The sequence below is a fragment of the Carcharhinus amblyrhynchos genome, chromosome 8 (assembly GCF_965287045.1).
Source record: "Carcharhinus amblyrhynchos chromosome 8, sCarAmb.v2.hapA, whole genome shotgun sequence".
Classification (NCBI taxonomy): domain Eukaryota; kingdom Metazoa; phylum Chordata; class Chondrichthyes; order Carcharhiniformes; family Carcharhinidae; genus Carcharhinus; species Carcharhinus amblyrhynchos.
Genome location: NC_137331.1, coordinates 112,256,368 through 112,268,389, shown reverse-complemented (window position 1 = coordinate 112,268,389; position 12,022 = coordinate 112,256,368). Strand labels below are relative to the sequence as shown.

Here is a 12,022-nt window from a genome sequence, read left to right as displayed (position 1 = left end):
CTCTCAGTCTTCTGGAAAATCATTCCTCTGACAGCCCTCCTCTCGTGCCAGGAGTTAATTCGGTGCCACACAGCCAGCTATGGGGAACACCACTCAGAAAACCACTTGCTTTTGGCAATTATTTTTCAGCACTCCATTTTTCAATAGAATTAATCGAGTTGAAAGAAATTTTAAGGCCTCATGTATTTGCTAATTCTTTAATAAATATTTCAGACACTAATGAGCCAGTTTTATTATGTTGCTGGAAATAAGAATCAACTTATTAGATTGTCCCAGTGATGAATAATCATGGGCAGAAATTTTTCCAAAAAATGATTAAGTGTCACAACGAGAGGGAACTCGAGCGATCCAGGCCGGTGTGTCAGGCGTGATCCAAAACCCTCCTCAGGCCCCAAAGCCCCCACAAATCCTCACTTAGGCGCCAGCCCCCTGGCACTGCCCTGGCACACAACTGGGTACTGCTCAGCCATGTCCCCAACCACTTGGGGTTTCAATGGCCTCCAAGCCCCCCCTGGCATGGTCATCATGCCTGGTCTTCCCCCATGGAGGCCAGCAGTGATTCTTGCCAGTCTTGCGTCGTGCCCGAGAATCGGAATATCCAGGGAGCTGGGAGAATGCCGTGTCAGACAGACTAAACATATTTAAACGCTACTTTAGATTTGCTAATCCGCTTTGCACTCTCTCTGGGCAAGATCCAGTTTGTGCCAGTAGCAAGGGACCGGGACGATTGCAAATCATTTGGCGCCAGGCACAAGACCAGTTTTTAGGCCTGTACATTATTTTCCAGGATTGACACGATCTGTACCAGGCATGGCGAGGCTGGTAACCACATGCAATGTCACATTCAGTGTACTGGAAAGTTCACTTCTAAATAACCAGAATCGTGGAGGAGATTTCTATATATTTCACTATAAAGCGAGTGAACAGGAAAAGGTAATTAAAATAGCCAATAAAAGGTTGGCCTTTACCTGAATGGAGCTGTAATACAATGGGATGGACATTATATTTCAGCTGTACAGAGCTGGAGTTAGGATGTGATTGTACTGGAGAGGGTACAGAGGGGATTCCCCAGGATGCTGCCTGGGATGGAACATTTAACTTATCAACAGAGGCTGGATTGGCTTGGGTTGTTTTCATTGGAGAAGAGAAAACTGAGGGGCGACCTGATCAAGGTGGACAAGATTATGAGGGGCATGGACAGAGTGGATAGGGAGCAACTGTTCCCCTAGTTGAAGGGTCAGTCGTGAGGGGGACATATGTACAAGGTGAGGGGCAAGAGATTTAGGGGGGGATTTGAGGAAACGTTTTACCAATAGGGTGGTGATGGCCTGGAATGCCCTGCCTGAGAAAGGGTGGTAGAGGTGGCTTGCCTCACATCCCTTAAAAACCATCTGGATGAGCACTTGGCACAGCTTAACATTCAGGGCTATGGCCCTGGCAGATGGGATTAGCTGGGAGTTCAGGTGTTTCTAATGTGTCAGCGCGGATTTGATGGGCCGAAGAGTCTCTGCTGCACTGTACGATTCTGATTCTAGCTACACCTTACCAGGAGTAACGTATCAATATGTGGACACAACACCAGCAGGGAAAACATCATAACCTGCAGCGAGATTGCAATGCAGATTCATCAGAATGATACTGACATTAAATTATAACCACAGGCTGTATAGACTATGTTTGCATTCCGTTGCAATAGGGGATGAAGGGGTGATTTAATTGAAATGTTTAAGATGATTAAAGGGGTTGACAGGACAGAGAGAAGTGATTTCCCCAGTTCAGAACAAGGGACATAGCCTTGAAATTTGGGCTAGGCTGATCAGGGTGGCGTCATGAGGCATTTCTTTACACAAGAGGTATTGAAAATCTGGAAAACTCTTCCTTCAGAAGCTGGTCTGTAATTAGGCAAGCACATTCAGGCTTATGGAACCAAGCTGGGAAATACGGTGCTAATACACAAATCAGCCATTATTTAACTGAATGATTGAATGGGTCAATGGGCAGAAAGGCCATCCGAGTTTCTATAAGATACCAATCTAAGGTACTTGGCAGCAGTTCAAAGTGACCTTCCTTGCCTGTTGTCAACAGCAAGCGTTCAACTCAGCAGAGGTAAAATTTACGTATCCACGAGTGGAAAATGGATGTGAACAAATCAACTGTCGCCCTCCCAATTTTCATTTCCGGTAACTTCAGTGCAAATAAAAACCAGTCGGGGAGCCACTAAACTGTCAGCTGATGCTCTCTCCCCCATTTCACACAATTGAACAGGGGCAAAGTTACCACCAGGGATATAGGTAACAGCACACGCTTTGGGAAACAGAATGCTTTGTGACAGTCAGGCCACAAAAAACAGCATCAAAAGCGCAGGAGATGTCAGAGACCATCTTAGTGAAGTCAAGTAAGACTACCCACTGGGATAGAATAACACAATTATCTCTGCATTTCATAGTAGTGCTCAAAGACACACAACAGATCGAATTAAGTACGTCAGATCAAAACTGTTGGTCTTGCACAACATCCAGGAACAGTGAAAATCCAGTGATAAAAAGCTATAAAAAGCAACAGGATACTAATAAGTCCAAAAAAAAATTAAAATTTGCAAAAAAAATTAAAGCTAACAGTAAAATGTGTGGGTTGGTGGTGGGGTTTTAGGGAGATTTGGGTCAGGACTTTGTATATTTGAATCTGGATTCCCAGCAGGTTCCCATTCCAGTGGACCTGTTCTCCCAGCCAACAACTCATCTGCACATCTCCTCCAGATATCATCATCCCTGGTGTGAACAGTATATAAGAGACAGGTCGAGTCTGTGCAATGATTGAGGCAGGAACTTATTTCTCTCCTGTGGACTAATTCCTCGCTAGCCTACTTGCCCTTGATGGAAAACTCTCTGCTTTGTTTTGCCGCCATTCCATTTGTCCTTGTGCAACAATTTCTTTCATTTTTGGAGATTTCAACAGGCTGATTGACAAACATAGCTGTCTCTTCATCATTATTAACAGAGGAGAGGTCTTGGTCATTCAGTGTGATATTCCTAGTAGGAATTTGTTAAGACGTTTGATCAGCAAACATTGTTCCATGTTTGTTTCATGGTTTGGATGAAACATTCTATGAATCCATTAGTAGCAATTTGGACTTAATATATTGAATGTCATTCACTTGTAAGAAACTTTTGAATTATTTTGAGACAAATTGAGGTCTATTATCACTTATTGTTCTACTCAGTCGTTCAGGGAATCAAAACCAAATAAAACTATTTCTCTTGGCTTCTTAACAGTTTTCTCCAATGAAGTAGATTTCACCACACTGACCTCTGACCTCTTTGAATGTGTATTCACTATTACTAAGAATATATGTCCTTCAAAAAGGTCCTGCAAAATCCACACACACATTTTGCATCTTCAGGCCATTCCCATGGATGCAGCAGTGCAAAGAGTTGCAGGTTTCTTACCTTCCCACAAGAAGAACATGTTCCACTCTTCTCTTCAATTTCTACACCCAATCCGTTCCACAAGAAATAACTCCTGGCTACTTTCTTTGTGTGTACGACTCTGCAATGGCCCTCACGTAGCTTCTCTAACGCCTGCTTTCTCAGTGACAGAGGAATGATCACTGTGAGCCCCCATATAAGACATCCTGACTGCACTGACCCAACCTCCTGAAGCAGTGTGGTTTCAAATTCGAGGTTAGTTCTGAAGTTTTCCCTCATTAGTGCCAGATTCATCACTTCTTAGAGCATCACGCTCTGCAGTGTGCTTTCTCACTTGTCCAGAAGTGACAAGTGTGTTGTCTATTTGTTTGAGTAAAAGATTGAGCAGCTTCACAAACTAGCTGGCAGCAGTAATCCACAAAGTCCATCTGCGTTACCATGTAGATTTGATTGTTGATACATAATGGTATAAGTATGTGCGGACAAAAGCAATGCCTATTTTGCATTCTACTTGTTGCTGGTGATTGAACTCCTGCGTGTGGTCCAAAAATGATAGTGAATGGATAATGGTCCATCTACAATATAAAAACTCTCCCATACAGGAACGGATGGAATTCCTTTTCAACCTGTTCGTAGTTACTTTCAGCTTTGATCAAGGTTCAAGGCGCAAAAGCAATGGGACTTTCTTTACCCAATGGCATGATGTGGGAGACCACCACTCCTACACCATGAGGGATGCATCAGAAGCTAACTGTAGGGGTCGAGTAGGATTAAACTTCATAAGAACTTCAGATTTAAGTAACGCTTATTTGGCTTACACGAAGGCATTATTGCACTGATCCGATGACCACTTCCAGTTCTTCCTCTGACACGAGAAGTTATCTAATGTTTTCAGAATTGTTTTGAAGTTTGGGACAAGTCTTCTCTAATAGGTCAACAATCCTAGGAAGGAATATAGTTTAACGGTTAGTTTAACGTCTGTGGTAGGTAAAATGTTAGAATCCGTCATTAAGGAGGAAATTGCGAGGCATCTTGAAGGGAATTGCTTGATAGGGCAGACGCAACACGGTTTCATTAAAGGGAAGTCGTGTCTGACAAATTTACTGGAGTTCTATGAGGATGTGTCTAGGGCGGTGGATAGAGGAGAGCCGGTGGATGTGGTCTTTCTGGATTTTCAGAAGGCGTTTGATAAGGTACCTCACAAGAGGTTACTGCAGAAGGTCAGAGGACATGGAGTTGGGGGTAGGGTGTTAGCGTGGATAGAGGATTGGTTGTCAAATAGGAGGCAGAGAGTGGGGGTCAATGGGTGCTATTCAGATTGGCGGTTGGTGACTAGTGGGGTGCCCCAGGGGTCGGTGCTGGGGCCTCAGCTATTTACCATTTATATAGATGATCTGGAGGAGGGAACCGAGTGTAGGGTGTCGAAATTTGCTGATGACACCAAGATTGGGGGAAAGGCAAATTGTGCGGAGGGTGTGGAGAGTCTGCAGAAGGATCTAGATAGGCTGGGCGAATGGGCCAGGAAATGGCAAATGGAATTTAATGTTGGCAAGTGTGAGGTGGTCCACTTTGGTAGGAAGAATGGTAGGAAGGACTATTACTTACGTGGCGAAAAACTGCAGCAGGCGACGGTGCAGAGGGACCTCGGGGTCCTTGTGCATGATTCGCAAAAACCCAGCCTGCAGGTGCAGCAGGTGGTCAGGAAGGCGAATGGGATGCTGGCCTTCATAGCGAGGGGGATTGAATATAAAAGTAGGGAGGTCTTGCTGCAGCTGTATAGGGCACTGGTGAGGCCGCAGCTGGAGTACTGTGTGCAGTTTTGGGCGCCGCACCTGCGCAAAGATATTTTGGCCTTGGAGGGAGTGCAGAGGAGGTTTACTAGGCTGATACCGGAGTTGAGGGGGTTGAGCTATGAGGAGAGGCTGAATAAACTAGGCTTGTACTCGTTAGAGTTTAGAAGAATGAGGGGAGATCTCATTGAGACGTATAAGATGATGAATGGGATGGATAGGATAGAGGTGGAAAGACTCTTCCCGCTCAAAAAAGACAGTAGGACTAGGGGGCACAGCCTCAAGATAAAGGGGGGGCGGTTCAGAACGGAGTTGAGGAGGAACTTCTTCACTCAAAGGGTGGTGAATCTCTGGAATTCTCTGCCCGTTGAAGTGGTGGAGGCTGCCTCGCTAAATATTTTTAAGAAGCGGGTTGATGGGTTTTTGATAAGAGAGGGGATTAAGGGTTATGGGGAGAGGGCGGGAAAGTGGAACTGAGCCACGACAGATCAGCCATGATCTTATTGAATGGCGGGGCAGGCTCGAAGGGCTAGATGGCCTACTCCTGCTCCTATTTCTTATGTTCTTATGTTCTTATGTTCTTATAACTGATTATGGAGGTCCAGGTGCCTCTGTAATCACCTTGACTTTAACAGAGATCTATGAAGGCCCAAGGCATCAATCACATGACCCAGATACTCAGAGGATTGGAAAAATACGCTTGTTCTTGCGGACTGTCAGACCAAACTCTTCCAATCTCTACTGAGTGGCATCCAAATTCCAAAGACGTTCCTCTTGGTCTCTTCCAGTGACTATGATGGTATCCAGGTAACACTGGACTCCGCTCAATCCACTCATGATCAGATCTATTGCTCTTTTACTTGGCAAACTTCTTCCTGCCGGGTGGCTAGCAGCGCCGTTCATCGTCCTTGTCTCCAATTTTTACGTTGTACATTGGAGAACGATGCTGGGTAGCACGGAGGATCAAAAGGCTTTATTTACAGGTGTATGTTCTCTGACATGACCGCTTCTTCTCATGCCTGGTTCTTGTGCCCGGGGTTTGAGTTGGTACTTGTGGTGAATGTACGAATACATGAAAACAACAGACCAGTCGAGATTCCCTTTGACTTTCTGTTGTGCCAGTGGGTCTGAGATCCCCAGGCGCTGGGTGAATATAGCTGAAACCTCAAACTGTATATTTCAATAGCAATTTAAAATGCTAATCTGGTTCATGCCCTCATTAAGAGTGTATAGCGCTTGTTTAACATGATCAAACAGCATAAACAAGAAACAAGGCCCCTCTGACGAAGGGGCCAGCCAGACTCGAAACGTTGGCTCTATTCTCTCTCCACAGATGCTGTCAGACCTGCTGAGATTTTCCAGTATTTTCTGCTCTTGTTTAGGCCTCTCCTGAATTGTGCAACCAATTAAAATGTGACAGCAAGCCCCGCAAAAGAAAATATACACTTACTTTTGGTTGTTCAATCCGAACAATAATGAATTAGCAACATGAAATTCTCGGCATGGCTGCGAGCTCCACATGTCCTCTGTTGTGAATTCATACACCAGGAGCAAAGTCACACAGTATCATCCCTTTACCATAGAGGTCAGGTCATTGAGTGCATTTAAGACAGCGATGTCTTGACTGGTAACGGGATCAACGGTTACAGGAAAAAGGCAGGAGAATTGGGTTGAGAAACTTATCACCCATGATTGAAAGGTGGAGCAGACTCGATAAGCTGAATGGCCTAATTCTGCTCCCATATATTATGGCCTTACTATCCATGCAAAAGATAGACAGAGTTGTTCAATTATAAAAGCTTCCCATACCCCTGGGAAGAAAGAATCACCAGACCACCAACCTGTCCTGGTCCCCCCTTGCCAACACTATAGTTGTGAAAGCCCACCAATACCTCTACTTTCTCAGAAGGCTAAGGAAATTTATCATGTCATCTACGACTCTCACCAATCTTTACAAATGCACCGTAGAAAGCATTCTTTCTGGTTGTATCACAGCTTGGTGTGGCTCCTGCTCTGCCCAAGACCACAATGAATTACAAAAGGTCGTGAATGTAGCCCAATCCACCACGCAAACCAACCTCCCATCCATTGATTCGGAAAAACAGCCAGCATAATTAAGGACCCCATGCACCCCGGACACAGTCTCTTCCACCTTATTCCAACCGGAAAAAAAAATACAAAAATCTGAGGTCACGTACCAACCGACTCAAGAACAGATTCTTCCCTGATATCACCAGATTTTTGAATGGACCTACCTTGCATTAAGTTGATCTTTTTCTACACCCTTATGATTGTAATTCTACATTCTATCCTCGCTATAAATAGTATGCTTTGTCTGTATAGTGCGCAAGAAACAATACTTTTCTCTGTATGCTAACACGTGACAATAATAAATCAAATCAAAGAAACAAACTAAAAATATCTTGCAGTGAAATGGCTTCAACTCCACAGGATAACTAAACGTAGACATTAAGTCCTAATTTGAATTGGAATTATGTTCCTGCCCCAGCCACTCTTTCCTCTGATCCCAAGATCTAACCCTACTAATCCACAGGCAGATTTCCTTGGATCACTGGGGAAAAGAGAGTTTTTTTTTCCAACCACAAACTGAAAGCATGCAATGTTACATACCCGTTCTTGGCCAGCTGTATCCCAAATCAGAAACTTATGGAGCTCATTTCCACAGCTCACAGTCTTGGTCATGAACGAGGCACTGAAAAATCAGTCCAGATCAGACAAGAAGTTAGTTTCATAATAACAGAGGGCCCAGTCGCCCACAAAGTCAATTGTATAAATCTTATCCGTACTCACCCAATGGTGGGCAGAGCATTGAGATCGAAGGTATCTTGAACAAATCGGCATACTATACTCGATTTCCCAACCCCTGTATCCTAAAATCGTTAAAACACAGAAACAGCGTCAGAATCATACAGAGTTATTTCAAAAATCTGAAGGATTTATTTTTCAACTTCTCTGGTAAAAGTGAACTTGTAGTTGAGTCAATTAAGTCAAGCAGAGCAAGTTGGCTAGCACTGCTGCCTCACAGCACCAGGGGATCCGGGTTCGATTCCAACTTTGGGTGGAGTTTGCTCATTCACCCCATGTCTGTGTGGGTTTCCACCAAGAGGTCCAGTTTCCTCCCACAGTCCAAAGATGTGGTTAGTTTGATTGGCCATAGTGTCAGGGGGATTAGCAAAGTAAAAAAGTGAGGTTACGAGTACAGGGCCTGGGTGGGATTGTTGCCAATGCAGACTGGATGGTCTCCTCCTGCACTGTGGGGATTTTAAATTGCCCCTTGGTGTCCAAAGACGTGTAGGTTAGGGGGATTAGTGGGGTAAATGTGTGGGGTTATGGGAACAGGGCCTGGGTGGATTGCTCTGTCAGAGAGTCAGTGCAAACCCAATGGGCCGAATGGTCATCTTATACACACTGGGGGTTCTATACTAAAAAAAAATTCCAAGCCCCACTAAGTGGAGAGATTTCAGCCAGGTGAAAGTGATCATGAAACACTGGATAATCTGATGATTGATGAGTGGACCAGAGTGTTACAGAGGGAATTTTCCCCTTGGAACGTTGAAAGGGGAGAGGAGGAGGAGGCGGGTTTGGTGATGGCATCATTCTGATGGTGCTGGAAGAGGAGGATCTTTTGAATAAGGGATGGAAGATCAAGACAAGGGGAAGCCTATTGTGATTCTGAGGGGATTGATGGAGGTGAGAGAACTGACTTTGGAAAAGGTGGCGAACACTGTTGAGGGCTCCGTCAACCACTGTGGGGGAAGAGCGGGCTGGAGACCCTGCAGTTGAGAAAACAGGCATCTCGGAAAGACTAGTGTGGAATGTTGCATCAATCGGAGAAGGTACGATGAAGATAAAGGAACCAGAAGAATAGAATGGAGTTCTGACAGGGTGTAGGGTGTGGCAAAGTGTATTGGAAATAGCTGTGGGATCCTGGATATTTTCTCTTCCACTTCCTTCTATCGAGAAAAAGATACAGAAGTCTGAGGTCACGTACCAACCGACTCGAGAACAGCTTCTTCCCTGTTGCCATCACACTTTTGAATGGACTGACTTTGCAATGAGTTGACCTTTCCCTACACCCTAGCTATAACTGTAGCACTATAGTCTGCACCCTCCCCTTTCCTTCCCTATGAACAGTATGCTTTGTCTGTACAGCACACAAGAAACAATACTTTTCACTGTATGATAATACATGTAACAAAAATAAATCAAATCAACCAGGAGTCAGTCGGTTTACAATGAATATTAGTTGTCTCTTGTGATAAATGGAGACAGGGAAATCAAAGAAGAAGATGGACGATGTGAAACTGTGGAAAGAGTGGGAAGTGGAAGCAAGGTTTTCTAATTCATGTGCTGTATGTGGGGTGGCACAGTGGTTAGCACTGCTGCCTCATAGCACCAGTGAGTTGGGTTCAATTCCAGCCTCGGGTGACCGCCTGTGTGGAGTTTGCACGTTCTCCCCGTGTCTGCGTGGGTTTCCTCTCACAGTCCAAAGATCTGTGGGTTAGGTTGATTGGCCATGCTAAAATTGCCCTTAGTGTCAGGGGGATTAATTGGGAAAATTTGTGGGGTTATGCGGATAGGGCCTGGGTAGGATTGTTATCAGTGCAGTCTCAAATGGGCTGAATGGCCTCCTTTTGCATCGTAGGGATTCTATTATTCTATTTCAGGGTGAAAATGGGAAACTCAGTCCTCAGTGGATTGAAAATGGAGGGGTGTTGAGTAGGACATCAAGCCAGGTTTCGCCATGCCTCCTTGAGGTTGAGGCCATGAATAAAAAAAAGCCAGTATGAATTTTACAATTTTGTTCAATATCCAAGTTTAATATTCTTCTCAGAATGTAAGTGACATGGACAAACTTCAAGAGTACTTAAAAAAGGAGGTTTTTAAACTAGGCCTTTTCGGAAGGCAGTTAAGAATCAATGTCACGGTGGATCCAGAGGTTAGTTAACCTCCTTCACTCATGGATGGGATTTGACGACAATTGATAACAAGGTGCCACGCTCACCATTACTAAGGCTACCTTCATATTCCAAATCCATAGACTGAATTTAAATTCCACCAGGGGCCTGAGATCCCAGGTTAATGGCCCTGTGACAGCACCACTTTGTCACCATCTTCCCCATGATTAACCAGCACTGGAGCAACAAGGACACATTTCAACAAGAGGCCAACCCAGTGTTCAGGGAAATGTTCCCATTACAATCTTTCCCAATCAAAAGGGCAAGTGGTACAACAAGGAAGCAGTCACCCTATTGGTGTCTCCATTAAGGGCGGCAAGAACAGACCAGGAATCAAATCCAAGATGTTCCAAGGTACTCAATTGCTGTGTCACTAGGATGTGTCCCAATCCGGTCATCTGTCATGTGGTATCACGGCCTCTAAAACATGTTGGGATGGGTTTTAAAACAAAAGGGCGGCATGGATAAGTTGGGCCGAAGGGCCTGTTTCCATGCTGTAAACCTCTGACTCAGGTTCCGAAGAAATACAAGTTCTTCCCTCCGTCCTGAAAAACAATATTCTTTTGCAGAGAAATCTGTTATGTGCGAAATTTCAACACACAGGTTGTGAAATATAATCCTCTTACGACATCTTAAAAGCTCGGGCTGACAAAGATTTCTTTGTGAAGTCAAAATCTCATTAATCATTACTGTAATATGAACATAACATCAATGACTAAAACATACGACACACACTTTAAGTGTGACCCAATTACAGATCAGATCTATACTAAAGTAGCTCTCATCAGCCACACCTAAGCAGGCAACTGCCAGGCCTTCAGGAAAATGTTAAAAGACAAGACACATGGGAGGATGCCAAGGGGGTGATTTTAACATTGGATGAAAATAAGTGATATCATTTCTGCGAACTGTTTGTAACACATTCCTCCTGATTTCCATTCATTTCACTGTCTTACATCGTGGTCTTGTTTTAGGCAGTCTCATGGGGTTGAGAATGACTTGCTGCCACTTCACTTTGATGGGTCCCAACATGGCTGTTAAGTCTAATGCATGGTCAACAAACTCTGCCACGTGTGGGGCAGGGGGCTTTTGAAGGGTTGGTGGAAGGATTAATAATCACAAGAGTTTAATGAACACAAACTGTTCATAGACAAGCATCAAGCCCATTAGTCTGAGAGAATTCATTAAATACGATATCTGGAACTGGGGAAAAAGAACGATTGCACAGACACAAGCTGGGACAATGATAACCTGGAACGTCGATGTGTTAGGTCAGTTAACATGATTATGTCTTCACACTGATTGGATATTATAACTAAGCAGTGTGAGGTGATTGTGATTAGTTTTAATATCTGTACCTTATGAATGATGTAATTGTAATCAATAATTCTGAGTGGCTAGAGATAACCTTGATTGGTACATGCTAATTACTTATAATCAAATTTGAAACTATAATGGCTTGTGTATTCCCGAATTCTGGGTTCTAGCTAGTTACTGGCATGGACCTGTGGCTTTTCAGGGACTGAATTATAGCTTGATTGAAATAGCTGTTTAAGAGAACTCCACAACTTAGTCTGGTTAGTTGAAGGATAAAGTTGTGATCAGCTCAAAGGCTGACATCGAAGCCTGCAACAATTGAGTAGATGGGTTGTGTGGAACACTGTGCCATGTCTTTGCCTCTACACGTTCCCAGTGCCTCCTTGAACGAGCCTATTCCATTTTGGAAATTCACAAGGCGGGGTCACCCATGAGTTGGCGGGAATGTTTGACCTCTTCTAGGATGCTTTGAGAACATTCTAAAGTATTTCCGCTGTCTTCCTTGGGAGTC

General features: G+C 44.2%; 1 protein-coding gene across 1 annotated transcript in view; it reads right to left on the bottom strand.

Annotated features, from left to right (window-relative positions):
* The window catches only part of rab31 (RAB31, member RAS oncogene family), an 84,371-nt gene that overhangs the window by 57,384 nt on the left and 14,965 nt on the right, over nucleotides 1–12,022 (bottom strand). Inside the window, exons 2-3 of the mRNA XM_080194663.1 lie at nucleotides 8,027–8,106; nucleotides 7,847–7,928 (exon numbers count right to left, since the gene is read on the bottom strand). Coding sequence (XP_080050789.1) covers nucleotides 7,847–7,928; nucleotides 8,027–8,106 — 162 coding nt within the window. The remainder of the gene's footprint in view (nucleotides 1–7,846; nucleotides 7,929–8,026; nucleotides 8,107–12,022) is intronic.